This window comes from Hyla sarda, chromosome 1 (genome assembly GCF_029499605.1).
Source record: "Hyla sarda isolate aHylSar1 chromosome 1, aHylSar1.hap1, whole genome shotgun sequence".
Classification (NCBI taxonomy): domain Eukaryota; kingdom Metazoa; phylum Chordata; class Amphibia; order Anura; family Hylidae; genus Hyla; species Hyla sarda.
The window spans coordinates 614,933,541-614,959,604 of record NC_079189.1 but is presented as its reverse complement, the minus strand read 5'-3'; the positions used below and the strand labels follow the sequence as shown (position 1 = coordinate 614,959,604).

Sequence of the window (26,064 nt, the reverse complement as noted above, 5' to 3'; positions counted from 1 at the left end):
TTTACACTTTTGTGGATACAAATAAAGACAAGAATCAGACATAACAATATTATACACAGGAGAAGTGAGGACCCTGATCCCAAGAGCTTACAGAAGATAAGTCCCCCCCCCCCCTACTCTCTATTTTAGTGTTTCCCAACCAGGGTGCCTCCAGCTGTTGCGAAACTACAACTCCCAGCATGCCCGGACAGCCTTTGGCTGTCTGCGCTTGCTGGGAGTTGTAGTTTTGCAACAGCTGGAGGCACCCTGGTTGGGAAACACTACTATAGACCTTTCCTATTCGTACAATATGGCCGGAGCATTGAATCAATACAAACACTTTACACCTTCTATAAAGAGACTGAGCGGCTACTCACTAAAATGGATAAAATGAGTGTCTGTACCGAGATACTGAGTTACACTATACCCAATAGTGCCATAGACATGTGCAATCAAAAAATAGCTGAAATTCAGATCTCAAGGTGCAGACAGAATTAACCCCTTAAGGACCAGGACCATTTTCACCTTAAAGAGGCCCTGTCATTGTTGAAAACTTTTTATATGTTAAAGAACTAATGATATGATGGCTTTTTGCAATATAAATGTATTTTTAAAAAAATTTTAATTTCCCCCAGAAATTAAATCTAAAAATAGCCACCACTAGGGGTCGTCTGTCTGTAGCCAGACAGACTAGTGTTGATTTTGCAGTATACCAAATACCAGCCGTAAAGCAGGCCAGTATCCAGTATAGGAGAATTCAGCTGTATGAATACAGCCTATGTGTGGGCACGCACTGCCTGTGAACGAGCTCAGGGAGATCCCCCCCATCCCCAGGTTCTCAGCTGCGCCTGTGTCCCATTATGCCCCTAAACCTCCCCGTACTCGGCTGCCATTACACCCCCCCCCCCCCTCCGGTTCTCAGTGTGTTCCCCCTCCCCCAGTCTCAACTGCCGGCACACACAATCGCAGCTGAGAACGGGGGGGGGGGGGGGGGTCGGTGTTAGCCGACACACACGATCGTGGCTGAGAATCGGTTCTCAGCTGTGATCTTGTGTGTCGGCAACACCCCCCCCCCCCCCCCACCCCTCGTTCTCAGTTGCGATCATGTGTGTGCCGGCATCTCCATGCAACCTAATGTTGGGGGACCTGCAACTTAATGTTGGGGGACCTGCAACCTAATGTTGGGGGACCTGCAGCCTAATGTTGGGGGACCTGCAACTTAATGTTGGGGGACCTGCAGCCTAATGTTGGGGGACCTGCAACTTAATGTTGGGGGACCTGCAGCCTAATGTTGGGGGACCTGCAACTTAATGTTGGGGAACCTGCAGCCTAATGTTGGGGGACCTGCAACCTAATGTTGGGGGACCTGCAGCCTAATGTTGGGGGACCTGCAACTTAATGTTGGGGAACCTGCAGCCTAATGTTGGGGGACCTGCAACCTAATGTTGGGGAACCTGCAGCCTAATGTTGGGGGACCTGCAACTTAATGTTGGGGAACCTGCAGCCTAATGTTGGGGGACCTGCAACCTAATGTTGGGGGACCTGCAGCCTAATGTTGGGGGACCTGCAACTTAATGTTGGGGAACCTGCAGCCTAATGTTGGGGGACCTGCAACCTAATGTTGGGGGACCTGCAACCTAATGTGGGGGAAACTATGCTAATGTGGGTAAACTGTGCTACTGTGGGGGAACTCCGGTGCCTGTCCCTATTGTGGGGGAACTCCAGTGCCAGCCAGTGACAGCTATGTTCATTAGCATCCAACTTTACTAGGAAAAGATAAAACAGATAGAAAACGTATTGATAAAAATGCTGTACTTTTATCTATAAAATCCTTGCACTAATTTTATAAAGATCTATTCTTATATTTATACATTTTATCCTGTTATGAACTCGCCATAATGTCTTAGGAATACTGCAGGCAAGCTAAGAGCATCTTCCTCTGTGTAACATGACACAGCATAAAACCAGAGAGGAAAGGGTTACAGAGTAGAGTTGGCTGACTGCCCAGGCTCCTCCCGATCTCAGAGCAGATGAGTCATCACTGTGAGGGAGAGAGACAGCCACGCCCCCTCCAGCCTGCACAATGAAAAAGTAACTGAGCAACAGATAAATGCTTATATCTCTGGAAATAAAGATCCCACAGACATAAATCCTATATGTACACCATCAGGATTAGGGACCGGGTAACATATGGCTTTTTTTTTTATTTTTTTTGGAACTATGATAGGTACGCTTTAAGGACCAGGCCAATTTTATTTTTGCGTTTCCATTTTTCCTCCTCGCCTTCTAAAATCCATAAATCCTTTAAATTTCCATCTACAGACCCATATAAGGGCTTGTTTTTTGCTTGACCAATTGTACTTTGTAATGAAACCTCTGATTTTACCATAAAATGTACGGCGAATCCACCGGTTTTGTTTTCACACTGTGCACTGTACGGTAAAAATGAGGTGTTCTTTATTCTGTTGGTCAATATAATTAAAATGATACCCATGGCGAGATACTTTTATATTTTCGTACAGAATCAGTAATCTAAAATCGCCCTATTTTGACCACCTATAACTTTTTCATTTTTCTGTATATAGGGTGGTTTGAGGGCTCATTTTTTGCGCCATCATCTGTACTTTTTATCGATACCACATTTGCATATATAAAACTTTTAGATAATTTTCTATTAATTTTTTTAAATCAAATGTGACAAAAAAGCTAAATTTTTGGACTTTTTTAATTTTTTACGTTTACGCCATTCTCCGTACGGGATCATTAATATTATATTTAAATATTTCGGACATTAACGCAGGCGGCAATACCAAATATGTTTATAAAAAAAAAATGTTTACACTTTTTGGGGGTAAAATGGGAAAAACGGACAATTTTCATTTTTATTGGGGGAGGGGATTTTTAACTTTTTTTTTACTTTTTATTTTTACATTTTTCAACTTATTTTTTTTTTTTTTTTTACACTTTGTATGTCCCCATAGGGGACTATGTATAGCAATCCTTTGATTGCTAATACTGTGCAGTGCTATGTATAGGACATAGCACTGATCAGTGCTATCGGTGATCTTCTGCTCTGGTCTGCTCAATCTCAGACCAGAGCAGAAGACCCCGGGAGACGGCCGGAGCCAGGTGAGGGGACTTCCGGCCGCCATGCTGGATGATCGGATCGCCGCAGCAGGGCTGCGGGCGATCCGATCATCCATTTAAAGTACCGCACTGCCGCAAATGCCGTGATCTGTATTGATCACGGCATCTGAGGGGTTAATGGCTGACATTCGTGCAATCGCGGATGTCGGCCATTACAGGCGGGTCCCCGGCTGCTGCTAGCAGCCGGAAACTGCCGTGTATGACGCGAGCACCGTTCCGATGCCTGCCCGCGGTCATACACAGGATGTAAATGTACGTCCTGGTGTGCGAAGTACCGCAAAACCAGGACGTACATTTATGTCCGTGGTCGTTAAGGGGTTAATAAATGAAAACTATAACATATAAAAGAATAGGATGTAGCTGGTTTCTTTATAATCACGTGTTTTTTACTAATGATAAAAATCATATAAAAAACTGCCGCATGAGGACGCCTGGATCATCAGGGCCAGCACTATCTCAGCTGCCCTACTTCTGTCACCTCGAGCCGGATGACGATCCGTGCCAGCCAGCAGCAGAGAAAGCCGACACTTCCACCCTTCACTTTCAACTAGCACAATCTAGCGATATCCATTGCTAGCAACAATCCCCAATATCACTGAATCTCACCAACGATGTACAATATCACTGATTCTCACCAACGATCCCCAATATCACTGATTCTCACCAACAATCCCCAATATCATTGATTCCCACCAACGATCTCCAATATCACTGATTCTCACCAACAATCCCCAATATCACTGAATCTCACCAACGATCTCCAATATCATTGATTCTCACCAACAATCCCCAATATCATTGATTCTCACCAACGATCCCCAATATCACTGATTCTCACCAACAATCCCCAATATCATTGATTCTCACCAACGATCCCCAATATCACTGATTCTCACCAACAATCCCCAATATCACTGATTCCCACCAACGATCCCCAATATCACTGATTCCCACCAACGATCCCCAATATAATTGATTCTCACCAACGATCCCCAATATCACTGATTCTCACCAACAATCCCCAATATCATTGATTCTCACCAACGATCCCCAATATCACTGATTCTCACCAACAATCCCCAATATCACTGATTCCCACCAACGATCCCCAATATCACTGATTCCCACCAACGATCCCCAATATAATTGATTCTCACCAACGATCCCCAATATCACTGAATCTCACCAACGATCCCCAATATCTCTGAATCTCACCAACGATCCCTAATATCGCTGATTCCCACCAACGATCCCCAGTATCATTGATTCTCACCAACGATCCCCAATATCATTGACTATCACCAAATATCCCCAATATCACTGATTCTCACCAACGATCCCCAATATCACTGATTCTCACCAACGATCCCCAATATCACTGATTCTCACCAACGATCCCCAATATCGCTGATTCTCACCAATGATCCCCAATATCACTGATTCTCACCAACGATCCCCAATATCGCTGATTCTCACCAACGATCCCCAATATCGCTGATTCTCACCAACGATCCCCACTTACCATATGGAACCACAGGTATTACGTTACGTTACGGTATACGTTTTTTTTAACATGGGAGTCAATGGGAACCGTACAGAACCGTATGTGTGTACGGATCCATCCAGTTTTCACCATACGGTTTTTGACTTTGCACAGTTTTTTCTTGGAATTTCAATCAAACAAGTTAAAACTTTATTCATAATGGAATGAAAAGTTAAAACCATATACTTTTTTCTTTAAAAAAACGGATGCAACCGGACATCATTTTTCAAACCGTATACGGATTAAAAGTTTTGATACAGTTTAGTCAGGTTTTGAGGAATCTGTTTTTTTAATTAAAAAACTGATATGGGTAGGGGGCGTTTCTGGTTATGGCCGAGTGAGGACGTGCTTCTGGGAGCTCCTGCCTGCCACCACCTGTTTTGCCTGCCTTCTGCCGACGACATGGGGAGATCGCAAAAGAAAACTAAGGGGCAACCTGCCACAGTGCCCCGTCCCCATTGGGGGACATTGAATCATATTTTACTAGGTCCCAGCACCTCCGTGCTGGGACCACGCTGCCTGCTGAGGGAACCGGCGCCATCTTGGAGAGGCCGGTGCCGGAGCCTTGCTCCCCCGCTCATCACCCCGCATCTCCTATCTGCTCCGGGAGAGGGACGCCTGCAGCCACGGTACCTGCCTTCAGCTCGGGGACGCTGTCAGAGACTTCTCCCCACAGAGCTCCGACGTCTGCTGCTGCCGCCTGCTGATCCGGTCCTGGACTCACCGCGGTCGCACGCCTGGACCCCGCTGCTGCTGCCGCCCCCACGCTACACCAGGTGGGCCTGCTCCCTGTTACAGGGACCTCCGCTGCAGCACATTGCAAGCCTCTTTTGCCTCCCACGTCCCTGCCTGTGCCCCAGTCACGGTCTCCTGCTCTGGACCTTCTCACAGGGGACTCTGATATAACCCCTTTGCTGCTGATGCTGCAACCCCCCCTGGGGCCCTCACCTCCACAAGTGCGGGCTGGGGGCACTGGCCCCATGGCCCTTGCTCTGTCACTGGGTCCCCAGCTGGAGTGCCTGTGTCCTCCCCTGGGGTGCTGGCAGCCCTGGAGCTCCCCCTGCCTCTGGCATACCTGCAGCTGCACCGTCCACCCTGGTCCTCCGGATCCTCCTGGGATGTCACCCATGCCGGGACTTCAGCCTTATCCCCTGCAGGGGGTGCACACCCTTCTCCTTCCACCTGGGGTTCCCTGTCCCCGCTTGGCGGGCTGGTCCGCGGCTCTCCACCTCTGCCCATGGACTCCCTGTCATATGTGCCGCCTGCCTGCAGCCTGGATTTCACCCCTCCGATTTTTCAGCAATCCATGCAGCCCTTAGGAGGGTCCTCCACCCCTTCAGGACTCATGTCTCAATTCCCATTTAATGGACCGGATTTGTCAGGTGCCTCGACACCTATAACTCTGGCTGACCTTCAATCACTGGTTCATGCTCTCCTCGCTAAGAGGGACATCTCCAATCTAGCTAAGCAGCTTGTGGATGAGTGTAAGCAAGAATTTGTGCAGTTCCGATCGGAACTATCTACTCTTACTGCAAGGGTCTTTGAGGTGGAGGCTGCGCAAGATTCAACTTCTACTTCAATGCAAGCCCTGCAATCTGTGGTCAGCAGTCACAACTGTTCTCCCTGCAACAACATCTGGACAATATTGAAAACCGCAGCCGCAGGAATAATATCCATATTCGGGGTCTCCCTGAAGCGGTGTCCCCTGGGGAACTTTGAGATGCTCTCACTTTTATCTTCAATGACCTCCTAGACCGTCCACCTGATGGTTATATTGAAATGGACAGGGCTCACTGAGCATTGCGGCCACCTAGTACAGATGACCAACACCCTCGCAACATTATTTGTCACGTCCACTTTTATGCCCTGAAGGAGGATGTTCTCCGTAGTGCCAGACGCCGCCAACGGATCTTATTTAAAGACATTCCTATTCAACTTTACCCGGACCTATCCCACCACACATTGGCACAGAGGGCTGCCCTGAAACCTCTTCTCTTCTTCGGGAACAGGGTATCCAATACCGCTGGGGCTTCCCCTTCTCCCTCTTGGTTCAACAAAATGGACAGACTCATTCCCTCCGATCTCCTGATGACCTGCCGGGCTTTCTTCAGGATTTGGCGCTTCCAGATGTTGCCCTACCGGACTGGCCAACATTGCTCTCCTTTCCGGTTAAATGTCCTTTGGGCTCCGATCCCCGGGGCCCCAGACGAAGAGGTCCCAGTGTCCCCTCATCGCAGGGATCTGAAGTCACTGCCTTTGCACCCGGGGGTGCTGGTGGAGGAGTTCGGGCCTCTGTTATGTGATTGCCTACTGACTCTCTACTTTTAGTTGCCCTTAGCTGGCCCTCCCCTTGATACTCTCCTATAACTACTTCCTCTCTCTCCCTGCTTAATTTTTTTCCTGTTGTTCTGCAGTGGCCTTTATTTTGACTTGTCATATTTTTGTGGTGGTGGGGACTCCCTTTCTCTCCCCTCGTTCTCTGACCTACCCTTCCCCCTCACAGGTGATAGGTCCTGGTGGGCGGGTGTCCCCTGGGATCTTGTGTGTAATATTGTTTTCTTTTACTAGTTCACGCAGAAGTAGTTTCCTTCTGTCTTCTACTGCTTTTTGTGTTTCTTTTTCTTTCCTTTCTCTCCTGGTCCCTGTGGGGGGGGGGGGGGGGGGTTCTTGGAATTTGTCCACTGATATTAACTGTGTGTCTCCCTTTGCCTTTTGTTTCATTATGGCCGACCTCAAGATTGCCACCTTTTAACGCTAATGGTCTGAATACACCTGAGAAGCGTTCTTAAGTGCTCCACCACTTTCACAACCAGAAGGTACACCTGATTTGCTTTCCGGAGACTCACTTCAAGGTAGGACACGAACTCTCCCTTAAGCACCCACAATATACATCATGGTTCTGCGCCAATAATCCTCACTCCAGGTCCTGTGGGGTGGCGATTGTCATTCACAAGTCCCTGCCTCACCAGGTCCTGGACTGCACGATTGATTCCTCTGCCCGGTACATTGTCCTCACACTCTCGGTAGGGGGTCATGAACTCACTCTCCTGAATGTTTACACCCCTAACCTTAATCAGATCCCTTACCTATTGAACTTTACGGACATGGTCCTCCCTCTGCTCAAGGGCACCGTAATTCTATGTGGCGACCTCAACATTACTCTAGATCCCACTCTTGATAACTCCTATGATCGCTCTTCTACCTCATACTCTGCCATTAAGAGGTTGATTCTGTCTGTATGGCTGACGTCGACAGGACAATTGCGAACTTCCTCCTTGATCATGCCCAGAATCCCACTCCCTCTGCCGTGAAATGGGAGGCCACGAAATGTGTGCTTCGGGGAATCTTTATCAAACATGGTACCCATCTTAAAAAAGATAAGGCAGCTGCCCTGAAACGGGCCCTGGGGCGGGTTGCTGACCTAGAACTGCCCCACAAATGTGCACTTTCTGCCTCTGTCTTGGGTGACCTCTTGTTGGCACGACAGGAGGCAGAGCGTCTGCTTGATGCCTCATCAAAGCGTGCTCTCCAGCTTTGCAGTAGCAAATTTTATGAGTTTGGTAACAAGAGTGGACGTATGTTGGCCAGGGCGCTTAGGGAGTGAATGGTCAGATCTCATGTTCCTTGCCTCACGGTCCCAGGGGGGAAGGGCTCGGGCTCACACTACCCCTGAAATAGCTGAAGTGTTCTGCACTTACTACACTGACCTGTACAACTTACCCCTTGCTGCCCGGTCTGGCTCCGGGCGAGATTCTTTCCCAGTCTATCTCCCGCCATTGCGGAGGAACAGGACGCTCCATTTTTGCAGGCTCAGCTTTTGGGAGTGATGGGCCCGGATGGCTTTACGACAGGCTTCTACAAAGAATTTGGCGAACACCTGGCCCCTATGCTTTTAGCTGCGTTTAACAAGGTAGGCCCTGGCGTACCCTTTCCCCCTCATTCCACGTTGGCCCATGTCGCGGTCCTCCCTAAGCCGGGCAAAGACCCGCAAATGTGTTCTAACTATAGACTTATTTCGCTTTTCAATGTGGACCTAAAATTTTTGCTAAACTTATTGCTGATAGGCTTGGGGCTCGTTTACCCTGGCTCATCCACCCTCACCAGGTGGGCTTTGTCCCGGGAAGGGAGGCTTGCGACAATACCCTTAAAACCCTAGATATCATACATTATGCTCAATCTCGTAGCATCCCGTTGATGACCCTTTCCCTAGATGCTGAAAAAGCATTCGACCGGATATCCTGGTCTTCCCTCCAAGAAGCTCTACACACAATTGGCCTTGGTCCTGTCCTCTCCTCAAAAATCCTGTCTCTATATCATTCCCCCCTTCGCTCGAATAAGGGTCAATGGCACCCTCTCCCAGTCCTTTCAAATCTCCAACGGTACTTGTCAGGGATGCCCCTTATCCTCTTTACTGTATGTCCTGATCATGTAACACCTACTGGCCTCGATCCGCAGCAGCCCGGACATCTCAGGGGTTAGGATTGGAGGACACTAATATAAGTGTTCAGCTTTTGCTGATGATCTGTTAGTATACGTCACTAACCCCCATATCTCTCTTCCCTCCTTGATGTCCGTGCTATCTGGATTTGGGTACTGGTCCAACTTCAAAATTAATGTGTCCAAATCGGAAGCATTAAATGTATCTCTCCCCCAGCCCCTAGCCGATACCAGACGCACTAATTTTCCTTATACTTGGCCCTCCCCTGGTATTACCTATTTAGGGATAACGATCACGGCCGATCTCTCCCGTCTTTACCAGTGTAATTTTGCACCCTTATTCACTCAATTCTCTGCTCATTTGGACGGGTGCCACGATAAAACCCTTTCCTGGTTCGGTAGGGTCAATGCCATCAAAATGACACTCTTGCCGAAGTTGTTGTACTTGCTCCAGACCTTACTGATTGCCCTCCCAGCTTGATTTTGGCGAACCTTGCAAGGCAGATTCGGTGCCTTCATTTGGGCATCATGGCGTTTCGCCCCAAGGAGGCGGGAGATGTGGGCCTGCCTGATTGTCGTCTCTACTACATTGCAGCTATGCACGCATGTCTACTGGACCTGCTGCACAACTCTGCCACCAAATTGTGGGTACAATTAGCACGGAACGTCTCTCCTACAGACTTCTCCGGACTTCCATGGCTGTAGCCCCCTCCTCCCTCCACCTTTACCAGTTTGTCATTTACCTCTGTACAGACACTCTCCGTGCTGGGCAGGTCTGGGTCCCGAGACTCCTTGATCGATCGGGCGGGCTCGCTACTGCCCATTACTGGGAACCCTGCCTTTCCCCCTGGATTGTCACCGGGCACGTTTCTGGGGCGTACGAGCCACTCTCCACTGAGGTTTCATCATGTGCTTTCATCTTCGGAACTGCTCCCCCTCTCAGCCCTGTGTCCAGGCCCAGCGTCTCAGAGCCGTGAACCTTTTGACTATATCCAACTACAGCATTTCTATGCTTCTATTAAACGTTCCTCCCACTTGCATCGTGCTTTGACCCCCTTTGAGACGCTCTGCCTCACACCCCCGCTGCCACCTCACACAATAGGCTTCCTCTATCAAATGTTGTTAGCTAGCCACACTTCCTCCCTACCTCCTTTTTGCGCAGCATGGTAGACAGAGCTAGGGAAATCCTTTACCCCCGCCCAGTGGTCAAAATGCTTTCATCTCACTCACAAATCAGTTGTTGCTAATAAGGGGCAGGAGACCAATTATAAAATTCTCTCTCACTGGTATAGGACCCCCGTCCAGCTCCAGCGATGGTACCCTGCGGCATCCTCTGAATGCTGGCGCTGTGGAAATGCACAGGGCACTATGCTGCACATCTGGTGGGATTGTCCCGCACTGACGCAGTTTTGGTCAGATGTCTTGCGTACTGTGGGGGTGGTTACTGGGATTTCTGTCCCCAGCTCACCTGAGGCGGCCTTATTGTTTCAGTTTCCCATATCTTCAACTTTTCGTAAATCCCTAAGTCATATGCTCCAAGCAGCCAAGACGGTCATTCCCCGTAGGTGGCATTCACCAATGCCCCCGACGGTTAGCGAGTGGGTGATGGAAATCGCGAACACTCAACGCATGGAGGAGCTTATGGCATTGACTCCTTCGGAGAATGAACGTTATACTAAAACTTGGTTTGACTGGCTCACCTTCCAGGAATCCTCAGGCTACCGGGCCCTTCTGGACGCTTTACCCCCCGCGGCCTCCTAGTGTCCTAACCTCTCTTACTCACCTTTTTCTGTCTCTCTCCTTCCATCTTATTTGTTCCCTGTGGTTTCTCCTGTTTCTGACTCCCCCCCCCCCTACCCCCCCCTCTTTTTTCTTTCCTTCCCGGTCTTCTCTCTCTTTTCTCAGGTTCCTTCTCATCTCTTCTCTACTCTCTCTTCTTGCTTTCTTTTCTAGGCGTTTCTCCCTCCAATTGCCGGCTGGTTGTCCGGCTCGTATTCCTACACTCTCCGCCCTCCTCAGTAGACCATTTACCAGTTGTCTTTGTTTTCATTTTCTTGTTATCATCATCAATCATTGTGTATGGAATCTTGGCATGCACGAGGTTTCACTTGCCTATATTGCCTTATTATACTGTTCGGGTACTCATGTCGTTTGGTCATGCCCTGTACTGAATTTTTGTGCATTTGGTTTTTCTGCCTGCTACCATTTCTTCCTTTTTATTTCTGTTATTTCTGTTTATATAAAATAAAAACGTTTTGAATAAAAAAAATTAAAAAAAATGATATGGAAACTGTAGTGCAAAAACGTGGTGTGGACCCAGCCTAACTAAGACTTATTCTTTGGATCTATAACATGGATACAATCCAAGACTGTACTATTGAGATATTCATTATGCAACTTTATTAGTCACACTGCCTGCGTTAATTCTTATGCAATTTTAATTGAGATTAACTGACTCTTAGTCCAGCAAGGTGGCATTTCACACTGTTCAATTATTTTTATTACCTTACATGTTGTGACCAATTTTATCGTTGTATTGCTTATATATATATATATATATATATATATATAAATGTCCAAAAAATTGCAGCACTACTTTACCACAGTAAACGGGCAAGTGCAGATAACATCAAAAATGGTACGGCACTCCAAATATCCCAAAAATAACTATTTATTCCACATGTCCAACAGTGCGATGTTTCAGCCCCTCAATGGAGCTTTTTTCAAGCATAGTGATACCACACATAGGCTGGGGTTATATACCCAGCCCAGCAATAAACAGCAATTACATAATTAATCAATACAGTGATAAAAATACATAAAATTACAGTGCAATGTAAAAAATAAAGTGCTTAAGAGTACTTTTGATACATATATACTATGTAAAGTGTCACAGTGAAAGTTTAAAAACATTGTAGCTTGAATATACAAAACTCCATCATAATAACAGTTAATAATACACCACTGATGCATATAAACATTAATTAAGTATAAATATACAGAAAACGCCTACCCGCTCTGTTGCCATGCCGTTCACCACGCTTGGCTTGTATACAAACAGTATGCGCCTGCGCCAAAAAACCTAATCGTCTACTCACATCCTGTTTCCGGGATGCCTGGTCAGTCACGTGGGGCGCCGTGCGATCACATGACCACAGGCGCTAACACGTGATCACCAGCCAAAAGCCTCCATGGCAACGGTGGCGCATACAACACTGCCGTCTCCATGGAGACCACCCGTCGGGACCACTCCCCACATGGATGCTCGGCACAAAGGGTCCAGCCCACCGATGAAAAAGATGCAGCGGCCGTGAATAAAAGAAACTAAATGAATTCACTCATATACTGTGTCAAACATCCATAGTCTGTGCAATGAATGGATAAATATAATGTATATGTGTTACTAAATGTCATATACCTAACAATATAAATAGTGACATAGAAAATTTAAAAAGTCTTCCAAAAAAATGTACAAAAATATAAAAAATTATAAGAATAATGATAATAATTGTGAAAAAAATAATAAAAAAATATAAAAATATAATAAACAAAATTAAAATAATAATAATGAAAAAAGTAATATAAAAGCACATAAACTGAAAATAACAATGATAATTATAATAAATAAATAAGTTGTAAAAGGAATATACCAAAGAATAAAAAATAAAAAGAGAAAACTCACTAAATTATGAAAGCCAGCTCCATTGGCAATAGTACCACTCAGGGTACAAGTATGTATTAACATATTAGCATTTCAGGACTGGGAGCCTCCCTGGTATGCAGAACCACCACTCCTCCCCCCGTGAAAAGAGGGCATAGGTTTGGCAGTAACCGGGGGACCTGAGGCCGTGAGGCCATGCAGCCCCCCTGGCCCCTGGTCTACCCCCTGCATCCAATTCAGGAGTGCGCCTGCCATCAAGCGGCACCAATCCCACACCTAGCATAAAGCCATTACCATACCACATATGGAGGGCTATCTAAGGGATAAAGCACATCCCAACAGAACCCTAAAATAAAAAGTAATAATAAAAAAGAAAAAAATGGAAAAAAAAATGTATAATTTTTTTTATATTTTTATTCAAAAAAAATAAAAAGAATATGAAAATTTAAACAAAATAAAAAATAAACAAAAAATAGTGAATGTATAATTGCAATGTGATAAATACTAAAAAAAATAAAAAAATGAAAATTGTACAAAACGTGTATGACAATGTCGATGTCTCCCCTAAAACAGCTGCACTCTATCAATTATATGCAGCAGAACCCAAGTGCAATAACATCCATTAGACTGGTCAGACTAGGTTACTACAATGAAGAAAATGTGGATAGGTACAGAACGGTACAAAAAACATAACAAGGTGTAAATGGGCACAGAACGGGTGGCGTGTTTCTTCACATTCCATCGAATCCTCCCTATCTTCCATATCTGAAAGGTATAGAAACTAAATATCAATATACAATATGGGTATCACCAACATATGTCTGAAGAAAAAAGTTAATGACAAGTCTAAATGTCAATCAGGGTTATAGCTAAGTGGCATTAAATTCGACGTTCAATCCATTGGGTTTCAAACAGTTCAGTTGGTGTATCCACCAAAGTTCCCTTTTCCTAAGTCTGGCCAGTCTATTCCCCCCTCTCACTGGGACTGGCACGTGGTCAATGGCCATAAATCTGACCGGTTTCTCGTCATGACCCTTTTCACAGAAATGTTTGGAAACTGGCAAGTCAAGTTTCGCTCGTCTAATTGAGTATCTATGGTTGTTCATCCTTTTCTTGAGACTCCATGTGGTGACCCACATATAGGAGTTTGCAAGGACAAAACAACACATAGATAACCCAAGTAGAGTCACATGTAAGAAAAAACTTTAAAGAATAAGTCCGTTTGGTAAGAGGATGTACAAAGCTAGACCCTTTGACCATTAATGGGCAGTTCACACACCCCAAACATGGGAATGAACCCAGTCTTGGTGTAGCAAGTGTCCTCTGGGCATGATCAATGCTAGATGGTAATGTACTATGTCCCAATCTATCCTTGAGGTTCTTAGACCTCCTATATGACATTAATGGATTGTTATTAAATTCAACAATGTCGCAAAAGCTCCTTCTTAAGATATTCCAATGTTTATTCAGTATGGTAGAAATTTGTCCACTACAAGTGGAATATGTGGAGGTGAATAGAATTCTGTTCATCTTGGTCTTGGGTCTAGCTGTCATGGTAGATTCTCTTGTCATCAGTGATACAGTGTTCCTATGTTGGTCCACCAATCTACGTGGGAATCCCCTAGCAGTAAAGTCACCGGTCATTTTATCAAGTGTCTCATTTAAGGTCTCCTCGTCATCAATCACTCTCTTGGCCCTCAGCATCTGGCTGAAGGAGAGAGATTGCACCATTTTCCTAGGATGGCAACTGGTATAGTACAATAGAGTGTTCTTATCTGTAGGTTTAGAGTATAGACTTGTGTGTAGTATGCCTTCCTCATTTTTGACCAACACGTCTAGAAAACTCACACAGTCACTAGACTGGACCATGGTAAATTGTATGGCAGAATCAATCTAATTAAGAAATGCATGGAACTTCTCTAGTTCCTCCAGCGACCCTTTCCATAGGAGGAAGATGTCGTCAATAAATCTCCACCACCCCAGACAATGTCTAAAGTGGTGGGATGAATAGACGACACCTTCCTCCATGGCCGCTATATAGAGGTTGGCGTACATGGGCGCCACATTGGTCCCCATGGCGGTCCCGACAAGCTGCAAAAAATACTGTTCTTCAAAAATAAAATAATTGTGGGTCAATATTAAATGAAGTAACTGCAACATGAAGTCTTGGGCCGCCATGGAGTATTGTGATTTAGGCAATGTGTGTTTAACCGCATCAATACCTGCCTCATGCCTAATAGAGGTATAAAGGCTAGTTATATCAAAGGACACCAAAATTGCATTGGGAGGAGCTCTGATATTACAAATTTTGTTCCAAAAATCGCTAGTGTCGCGTATATACGACTTTGCCGAAAACACAAATGGTCTTAATATCTTATCGAGAAAGATGGAAGCATGGCTAAGGACGGAGTCCCGGCCCGAAACAATGGGCCTGCCAGGTGGATCAATTAATGATTTGTGGATTTTCGGCAAAACGTATATCGAGGGAGTCACAGGAAATTTCACAATCAAAAACTCTTTCAGCTTGTCGTCAATAATACCCTCTTCAAATGCTCGATCAACCAAACCAGTCAATTTAATCATAATGTCACTCCTAGTATCCCTGTCTAGTTTACAGTAAGTATTGGTGTCAACAAGTTGTCGATATACTTCATTTCTATACTTGATTGTGTCCATCACCACGACCCCACCACCCTTGTCTGCGGGTTTTATGGTGAGGTCGTGGTTCTGGACCAATTCTTTCGAAGCCACATGTTCATCCTTGGACAAATTACTGTGTTGAATCCCAGTGGTTTCAATGTTAGTTCTGAGCCGCTCAATATCCCTCCTAACCAATCCCATGTACGTCTCCAAAGGATGGGAGACCACAACGGGATTGAAAGAGGACTGATTGAACAGCTCAAACTGTTGCAAATGTAATTCACAACCTCTCTCAGCAGCTAGGGGGGTAACACTGGAATTATCATGAACATCAAACCATATTTTGAGTTTAAGGAGTCTAAAGAAGGCTTGTAAATCACACTCTAAAGCAAACCAGTCTGGACTAGTGATAGGACAAAAGGTTAGACCTTTAGATAACACTAAAATTTGTGACTTAGTAAGTTCATGAGAGGAGATATTTACCACAGTATTGGCGGGACTCAGTTCTTCTTCTTCTGTGGTTCCACAAATTGTAGCTTGCCCTGTTTCTGATTCCTTGTCCTTGCATTTCCTATGTCGTCGCTGACCGCCCCTTCTTGTTGGTCTCTTGAAGGGGTATTGGGTGGAGGCTCGGCAGTCAAAGAGTCCTTCACTAAAAAAAAAGATTGATCATTGGTTTTAACAAACGGTGTTTTGTTCTTTTCCCCATGCCAGGGAGTCCCACTTTTATTCACGGCCGCTGCATCTTTTTTATCGGTGGGCTGGACCCTTTGTGCCGAGCATCCATGTGGGGAGTGGTCCCGACGGGTGGTCTCCATGGAGACGACGGTGTTGTATGCGCCGCCGTTGCCATGGAGGCTTTCGGCTGGTGATCACGTGTTAGCGCCTGTGGTCATGTGATCGCACGGCGCCCCACGTGACTGACCAGGCATCCCGGAAACAGGATGTGAGTAGACGATTAGGTTTTTTGGCGCAGGCGCATACTGTTTTTATGAAGCAAAAATGAGGAAAATCCGGCTCCCAGGACTGGATAAAAAATAGGCTTTAATGAATCATATTAAAATGCAAAAATAGAAAAGGGGGATGAAGTAAAAGCACAAACGAAACGCACCAACGCGTTTCAACTTGTCAACAAGTCTTAATCATGGTCCATACTGTTTTTATACAAGCCAAGTGTGGTGAACGGCATGGCAACAGAGCGGGTAGGCGTTTTCTGTATATTTATACTTAATTAATGTTTATATGCATCAGTGGTGTATTATTAACTGTTATTATGATGGAGTTTTGTATATTCAAGCTACAATGTTTTTAAACTTTCACTGAGACACTTTACATAGTATATATGTACCAAAGGTACTCTTAAGCACTTTATTTTTTATTTTCATTTTACAAGATTGTAGATGTGCACCATGTCTGTTTTTCTACCCGAATTCACTTTATTTTTTACATTGCACTGTAATTTTATGTATTTTTATCACTGTATTGATTAATTATGTAATTGCTGTTTATTGCTGGGCTGGGTATATAACCCCAGCCTGTGTGTGGTATCACTATGCTTGAAAAAAGCTCCATTGAGGGGCTGAAACGTCGCACTGTTTGACATGTGGAATAAATAGTTATTTTTTGGATATTCGGAGTGCCGTACCATTTTTGATGTTTTATATATATATATATATATATATATATATATGCTCGGATTCCAGCTTTTTATGTATAGGGTCACTAGAGCAGGTTGTGGGGGAGAGACTGGAGGAGGTGTGAGGGATAGGGTCACTAGAGCAGTTAGTGGGTGAGAGACTGGAGGTGTGAGGGGATGGGGTCACTCGTGCAGGTAGTGGGGGAAAGAGACTGGAGGAGGTGTGAGGGGATAGGGTCACTAGAGCAGGTAGTGGTGCAGAGAGACTGGAGGAGGTGTGAGGGGATAGTCACTAGAGCAGGTAGTGGGAGAGAGACTGGAGGTGTGAGTGGATAAGGTCACTAGAGCAGATAGTGGGGGAGAGACTGGAGGAGGTGTGAGGGGATAGGGTCACTAGAGCAGGTAGTGGTGCAGAGAGACTGGAGGAAGTATGAGAGGATAGGGTCAATAGAGCAGGTAGTGGGGGAGAGACTGGAGGAGGTGTGGGGATAGGGTCACTAGAGCAGGTAGTGGTGCAGAGAGACTGGAGGAAGTGTGAGGGGATAGGGTCACTAGAGCAGGTAGTGGGGGAGAGAAACTGGAGGAGGTGTGAGGGGATGGGGTCTTTTTTATATTTTATAAATTTCAATACATACAAAACCCATTATTACTTACAGCATTATCAATACCAAACCCCCTCCCCCCCTTTTCTCCCTCCCCTTAAGACAGCCTGCCCAAAATCCATTGTCTTACTTCCTTTCCCTACTCCTCTCATACTCTTTTCTCCTTTTCTCTATCTCCTTTCTCCCAGGGTAGCCATTTATTCTCGATTTTTTTTTATTTCTTTCACTGTTCTTAAACAGCAACAACTAACCTTAATTACTCCTGCCAACCATTCTTCACTTGATGGAGCCGCTGGGGCCAACCATTCTTCACTTGATGGAGCCGCTGGGGCCAACCATTTCCTGAGAATCAAATTCTTTGTCACTCCTAATACTCCAAGCATAAGATCTGTATGCTTAGTTCCCACTATCTCTAGTCCATAAATTGCAACCTTAGGTATTCCACCCCTATTCTATCTTTAATAGTTTCAAAAACCGCACTCCAAAATTTTTGCAACTTCGTGCAATTCCATATCATGTGTAACCAATTACCTCCCCCGGACCCACACATAAATTTTATAAAGAAATTGCGGTGAGTACTGTGCCCGATATACTAACATCAAGAAAGACACCCTATTATTTGCATTAATCGTTGTTCTTCTAATATTCTTTAACACCAGTTTCCACTCTTCTTCTAAAATTCCACCTATATCAAGTGCCTGTCCTAGTCGTTTTCCTACGTCCTCCCAACCCATCTGACCTAGCATTTTATATAGTGTACTCATTATTTTCTTTTTTCCCCCTTGTGCATTTTTTATATATTCTGTGATGTGATAACTCTTTAATTTTCCTTTCGGTTCTTCTTGTCCCAAGGCATCCTTTAACTGTACATAACCAAAATAATAACTATTTTTTAGATTAAAACATTCACTCAAACACTTCCAATCTATTATCTCCCCATTTGTGCAGACATGCTCTACCAACCTAATTCCTTTCTCTTCCCAGTTCAAATATTCTGCGATTTTCTTTATTTCTGGGAAGTTCTCATTTTCCCATATGGGGGTACACCACACACTACTTGTCAGGGGGATGGGGTCACTAGAGCAGGTAGTGGGGGAGAGAGACTGGAGGAGGTGTGAGTGGATAAGGTCACTAGAGCAGATAGTGGGGGAGAGACTGGAGGAGGTGTGAGGGGATAGGGTTGTGACGGACTGACTCCGCCAAAAGTGACTTCTCCTTCCGAATGACAAGCCCCAGCATATCACAGGCAATATCCCCAGGCAGAACTAGAGATTATGGCATCCTTGTACCCAAAGAACCAGGCAACACCAGTCTTCAGGAATAAAATCAGAACTCTTTATTGTGGAACAAGTGTCTTCTTTTATAGGAAGGACATCACAGGGGGAAGGGTCAGTAAAGACGATACAGGTGGGAGGTAGTCTGTGAGATAATCCAATAAAGGTAATCCAGGTGACAGGTAGTCTGTGAGATAATCCAACAAAGGTAATTAGCTCTCCCTATACAGTGCCTTGAGTGCAAAAGGTGTATTGTGCACAGAAAGTGTATGAAAACAGTAAATAAAAGTATTTTAACTCTGAGCTTTATGTCACTGGACAACATCAACTGAGGGTTACAAATAGTGATGTCCTAAAGTCCATCCAAGAAGGTAGGGTGACTCTAGGATCCGTCACAAGGGTCAATAGAGCAGGTAGTGGGGGAGAGACTGGACGAGGTGTGAGGGGATAGGATTACTAGAGCAGGTAGTGGGGGAGAGACTGGAGGAGGTGTGAGGGGATAGGATCAATAGAGCAGGTAGTGGGGGAGAGAGACTGGAGGAGAAGTGAGGGGATAGGGTCACTAGATCAGGTAGTGGGGGAGAGAGACTGGAGGAGGTGTGAGGGGATAGTCACTAGAGCAGGTAGTGGGGCAGAAAGATGAGAGGAGCCTGGAGATTTCATCCTCAGTTTTGGGCTCATAAACTGATGAAGAGGAAGTGTGGCTGTGAATGGGATCAGAACTTTTGGGGGACTGGGAGAGGATTTTGTTACGAATGTCATCAATTTTAGTTTTAAAGTATGTGTCCAGGTCTTCAGCACAGAGATCAGTGATTGGTGTCTGCACTTTTGGCCTAAGGAGAGAGTTCAATGTGTTGAAAAGTCGTTTTGGGTTGTTGGACAGAGAGGAGACGATGGAGGTGAAATAAAATGAAGAGCAGAGTTATAGGAGTTTAGCCTGAATTTATAGTCCAGATAGATGAAGTCTTATCCTCGGCAGAATTCTGCCTCAAATGAAATTCTATGCTTGTGTGTGAGAGAGTCAGGAAGCTGTGAAAAGCCAAAAGAGGACGTTAAAGATAGAAGCCGAGAGGCAGATGAGGAGATTGGGGTCAATGGGGATATTAAAATCGCCCATGAAGAGTGTAGGTGTTTCTGAGGAAAGGAGGTGAGGAGCCAGGTAGCAAAATGATCAAGAAACAGTTTAGGTGAACTAGGAGGATGAAAGATAACTACGAGAGAAAATGGGCGGAAGAGTCAGAGGGTGTGGACCTCAAATGAGGGAAATATGAGTGAGGGTAAATGAGGAATAACCTGGAAAATTGTGGGGAGAGAAGCACCCCGACTGGGGTCAGATGTGGGAGTATGGGAAAAGTGAAGGTCACCATAAGATAGAGCAGAGGGGGAAGAAGGGGAGAAAGAAGTCACTAGGTCAGAATACAGGATGTGAGGAGGAAAGAGAAACCATAGAGATCGGATATCACCGGAATCACCGAGCGCAGAATAAAGAACCATCAGATTTACCTCAGAAACCACAAGAAACGGTGATCACCAGAGAGAAGGAATTGGGATTTATTGTGTTTTCTGATAAAATCCAGGGGGCGCCATCACACAGGACAACTTGTCTGCATAAGGCTCTGTCCATGGGGAATGAGGATATTATGGATCTAAGGAGACAAAGGAACAAACAGAAATCCCCCGACAGGAAGGGGTTAAGTGTCTCTATTTCCTCCTGTATTAGCTGTGACAAATCCTCCACAGATCATCACAGATTTATAAGATACAACATGTGGGCGGAATTGTGGTGTCCCAGTACCAGAGAATGTCCTGTCAGGTAAACATTGCTTCAGATGCCTGTGCTAGGTCCTGCTGCTCAGTGGATGCTTTAATATTCATTGTCATCTTTGTCTGTTAGTTTATGTTGTTTTGCACTGTTCCTTTATGAAATGTACAGGTTATTTGTTAGGATGCATGATACAGAGTACCCATGTGACCCTGGTTGCCTAATGGGAGGCCCCCCTAGCTAAGCCATAAATAGTGTAAGGGAGGATGAGTTATTCAGTTTAGTCTTGGCTTAGTCCAAGAGCTGTGTGCAGAGCTCAGTGTGAGCTGCGGTGAGGAGAAGAGACAGCAGGAGTGTGAGGAGATTTAAGGGAAGCCTAAAATCAATCTTCAAACAAGCTACCACACCATTCTGCGAGTGTCCCTTGCCCAGGAGGATTCCGAGATTCTTAACTGTGAGCATAATACCTGGTAAGTCGACGGGTCACACAGAGTTCATATTCTGGCGGTGTTGCAATAATTGGACACTAGTCATTGTGGGAGGCTTCAGTATCAAGTCTAAAGTCCCAAGCACAATACTACAAGTCCACAAAGAAGAGAGACTAAGAGAGATTGCACTCACCATCCACAGATTTATTCACTGGGGTACAGGCATATAAGGCGGAGGCAGAATGGAACAAGTTGTTTCGCGCTAGTATGCACTTCTTTTAGCCGGCTAGAAGAAGCGCATACTAGCGCGAAACAACTTGTTCCGTTGTGCCCTTTGTGGATTTGCTACTTACCCTGAGCTGCACCACCGATGTCCACACCTATGTCACACCTGCACTGATATCAGTCCGCGCTCCTGCATCATACCCTAGTCCGGCAGTGCCGGGTCCTCCACTCTACACCACAATGCAAGTATTGTAACATCTACTCCTGCCTCAGTAAAGATAGTTATCCGTAACCTGGCCCAGGAGAAGCTGTCCTATCCTAGGACCATGTAGGTTAACAGTGCCCTGGCGTCACAAAGTGATACTTGTAACCACCCCGAGCCACAACCTTGTACCACACAGAGAAGCACTAGTGCACCATCACAGAATCATTGTGACTACAATGTCTCCTCAGATGTTTCCCCAGATTATCTCCAGGAAATGGATCTCCATAGAATCTGGTGCGGTTTATCATCGTCTCCTCTTCTTCCCTTCAGGTTTCTCCAATCCAGGATCCTCTGCTGATATCTTCTATATAAGAGAATTCTCCTGGTTGACCCATTAACCATGGAGAGAGACAGGAACAAGATGGCCGACAGGATCATAAACCTTACACTAGAGATACTCTTCTGGATAACAGGAGAGGTGAGGGATTCTGGGAGTGATGTCACATGACCTCATTCTTATCTATGTAATAACAGATGGATATGACTGTAGAGGTGAGGGATTCTGGGAGTGATGTCACACGACCTCATTCTTATTTATGTAAGAACAGATGGATATGACTGGAGAGGTGAGGGATTCTGGGAATGTATGTAGTGATATTAATGTGTCTCTCTATACACAGGATTACACAGTAGTGAAGAAGTCCTCTAGTGGGCGCTGTCGGGCCCCTGTGTGTGAAGGATGGGGAAGAACCCTGAGCCCAATCCCGGGGCCCCCACCTCACTCCCTGATACATGAGGAAATGGATGAACAAAAGATTCTAGAACATAAGATGATGGAGCTGCTGACTGGAGAGGTGACCATGCTGGGACATTATACAGTAATGGAGGGGTCTGGTGATGACTGGAGAGGTGACACTGCTGGGACATTATACAGCAATGGAGGGGTCTGGTGATGACTGGAGAGGTGACACTGCTGGGACATTATACAGTAATGGAGGGGTCTGGTGATGACTGGAGAGGTGACACTGCTGGGACATTATACAGTAATGGAGGGGTCTGGTGATGACTGGAGAGGTGACACTGCTGGGAATGCTGGGACATTATACAGTAATGGAGGGGTCTGGTGATGACTGGAGAGGTGACACTGCTGGGAATGCTGGGACATTATACAGTAATGGAGGGGTCTGGTGATGACTGGAGAGGTGACACTGCTGGGAATGCTGGGACATTATACAGTAATGGAGGGGTCTGGTGATGACTGGAGAGGTGACACTGCTGGGACATTATACAGTAATGGAGGGGTCTGGTGATGACTGGAGAGGTGACACTGCTGGGACATTATACAGTAATGGAGGGGTCTGGTGATGACTGGAGAGGTGACCCTGCTGGGAATGCTGGGACATTATACAGTAATGGAGGGGTCTGGTGATGACTGGAGAGGTGACACTGCTGGGAATGCTGGGACATTATACAGTAATGGAGGGGTCTGGTGATGACTGGAGAGGTGACACTGCTGGGAATGCTGGGACATTATACAGTAATGGAGGGGTCTGGTGATGACTGGAGAGGTGACACTGCTGGGAATGCTGGGACATTATACAGTAATGGAGGGGTCTGGTGATGACTGGAGAGGTGACCCTGCTGGGACATTATACAGTAATTTAGGGGTCTGGTGATGACTGGAGAGGTGACACTGCTGGGAATGCTGGGACATTATACAGTAATGGAGGGGTCTGGTGATGACTGGAGAGGTGACACTGCTGGGAATGCTGGGACATTATACAGTAATGGAGGGGTCTGGTGATGACTGGAGAGGTGACACTGCTGGGAATGCTGGGACATTATACAGTAATGGAGGGGTCTGGTGATGACTGGAGAGGTGACACTGCTGGGACATTATACAGTAATGGAGGGGTCTGGTGATGACTGGAGAGGTGACACTGCTGGGAATGCTGGGACATTATACAGTAACACCACTGGAGGGGTCGGGGTGATGACTGTATCATTATGTGTCAGGTTCCTATAAGGTGTCAGGACGTGGCGGTCTATTTCTCCATGGAGGAGTGGGAGTATGTAGAAGGACACAAGGATCAGTACAAGGATCAGGTCATGATGGAGGATCAGCAGCCCCTCACATCACCAGGTAATAGACATGACTATATACACACGTCCTCTCATTATTTGTATGTAAAGAATGAATTCAGTCTCTGTATGTGTTCCCTACAGTCAGATCCAGTAAGAGAACAGCACCAGAGAGGTGTCCCCGTCCTCTTCTTCCACAGGATGATCAGGTAGATGGAGATATTCCCTATGATCTGTAGAAGGGCTGTGAAGCTCTTGTGGTCAGTCCCCTCACCCTCCATGACTCCTCATCTCCTGCTCATCTATAACATCCCACATGACTTCTCCTACTGTCTGATGACTTTTACAATATTTCTTCCACATCTTATGAATCAGGGAGAAGATCCGAACAATATTAATGCTCCAGAGACAGATTTGAGCGGTGATGAGCAGTATAAGAAGAACATTCCTACAGGGAAAGATCTGATCTATATTAATGCTGCAGACATAAAGGAAGAAGAAGAGACAGATGTGAGCGGTGATGAGCAGTATATGGAGGAAATTCCTACAGGGAAAAATCCGATCTATATTAATGCTACAGACATAAAGGAAGAAGAAGAGACAGATTTGAGCAGTGATGAGCAGTATGAGAAGGACATTGCTACAAGTAATGGCCCAGGTGAGTAGTACCAGTCACAGATTCTGCTCAGTCACTGACTGTAATAATTTTATATGGAATTTTTTTATTCCGATGGAAATTGTTTTAATCAACTGGTGCTCGAAATGTATTCAGTATTGTACATTACTACTATTTAAAAATCTTAATCCAATACTAATCAGCTGCTGTATGCTCCAGAGGGAGTTGTGTAGTTCTTTTCAGTCTGACCACACTGCTCTCTGCTGACACTCTTTTTTTATTATAAAAGTACAAAACTTATACAAAAACACAAAACAAGCTTAACCAGCTATAACATAAATAAGAAATACACTGGTACCAAAGAACAAAAACAAAACCCTGCCTAACCGGCCAGCCCAGCTTTACAAAAAACCTAAACTATCCCAACCCACCTAACCGAACCAAACAACACACTCACACGCATACCAAAAATGAACATAAAAATAGCACGTGGCTTATCAAAATATGAAAATAAAATTTAGCACTATCTGGCTACAACTCAAAACCATCCATATTCGGGAAACACAACGAGAAAATAAATAAATAAAATAAAAAAAACACTTGGCTTAGCAAAACATAAACATAAGCATAAAATTTAGCACTACCTGGCTACGGGAAAAAAAAAAAAAAAAAAAAAAAAAAAAAAAAAATATATATATATATATATATATATATATAAAATAAAAAACACACCACTAGACCAAATAAACTCAAATAAACAACGTAACAACATAATAATCTCAAATAAACCACGTAACAAAATAACTGGTCCGACTGCCATAACTACTGTAATGCTGTAATATAAAAAAAACAATATATAAACAATATACATACAAAATCACATGAACATAATAATATAGTATTTAACTAAAAATAAATATATATACACTACAGAAAACCTACAAAAACAATAGAAAACCCTACCAAAATCCCTACACTAAAACTGTACCCTCTCCCACACCACCCCTCCTGCACATGGGTCAGAGTCCATACCGTTCGTACACAAAGTCCTGTCCCTAACTGACCCATGTCAGGTCCCCAAAAGAAAAGCAAAACACCACCACCCACAAATACACCCTCCCCACCTAGCACTCTTCCCAACCAGCTTACACACAAACTTATACATACTAACATATACACACTGAACCAAAGCCACCTTAGGCCCAAGTTTGGTTGCCTGTAAGCCCTTCTTACCATATCAGCTTAAAACAAAACAAAAAGCTAGCGTGCACATGCATTAGCCCACCACCAGGAAGAAGGATGGCAGACTTGATACATCAAAATAATTTTAAACTCTTTCCCTAACTCCCCCCTACAATTTTCCCTAATTCTATCCCTCCATTAAAACTGACCCTGCTCTCACCCTATCACTATCCCTATAACACTGCCCCTAACCAAAATTAAGGTACTCTACCTAAAAAGGTCTAGTACCTAGGGCACATCAAAAGAAAAACCTCTCCACAGGAGAGAAGCCCCACTGGTACCAAGACTGCCATACTCCAAAGTCCTGATCTTCCCGAGGTCACCGATGATATTCCTACAGACCTCCACCTCAGAGAGGATTTTCTGTTGGGTCGACACTAAGCACCGTGCGTTCCACGTGTAGTACCTAACCACTAAACTAACTAAGAATAAAGTGCCCCGATCTCGGCCACCCAGGTTCCTGAATGCCCCATAAGCCCACTCCGGATAGGCAAGGCCGGCAAGTTGACTCCAGCCGATGGAAGCGCCCACCCTGTTGTAAACCCCTATATTAAAGGGACAATAAAGAAGGAAGTGGTCCATGCT

The 26,064-nt window shown here is 45.2% G+C and overlaps 2 protein-coding genes across 5 annotated transcripts in view; both read left to right on the top strand.

Moving 5' to 3' along the window:
• The window catches only part of LOC130298104 (oocyte zinc finger protein XlCOF7.1-like), a 236,160-nt gene that overhangs the window by 189,830 nt on the left and 20,266 nt on the right, over nucleotides 1-26,064 (top strand). For 2 of the 4 annotated variants that reach the window (XM_056551013.1, XM_056551007.1), the window contains 5 exons: nucleotides 21,870-22,017; nucleotides 22,220-22,393; nucleotides 23,556-23,682; nucleotides 23,766-23,830; nucleotides 23,997-24,279. In XM_056551013.1, coding sequence (XP_056406988.1) covers nucleotides 21,940-22,017; nucleotides 22,220-22,393; nucleotides 23,556-23,682; nucleotides 23,766-23,830; nucleotides 23,997-24,279 — 727 coding nt within the window. In that variant the 5' untranslated portion in view covers nucleotides 21,870-21,939. Of the gene's footprint in view, nucleotides 65-20,434; nucleotides 21,152-21,869; nucleotides 22,018-22,219; nucleotides 22,394-23,555; nucleotides 23,683-23,765; nucleotides 23,831-23,996; nucleotides 24,280-26,064 lie in introns of those variants that run through there. The other 2 variants (XM_056551021.1, XM_056550998.1) reach the window with 2 other exon arrangements.
• LOC130308814 (oocyte zinc finger protein XlCOF7.1-like) overlaps nucleotides 19,495-26,064 on the top strand; it is a 178,421-nt gene continuing 171,851 nt past the window's right edge. The window contains exon 1 of the mRNA XM_056552278.1: nucleotides 19,495-20,442. The gene's annotated coding sequence lies outside the window, so the exon portion shown is untranslated. The remainder of the gene's footprint in view (nucleotides 20,443-26,064) is intronic.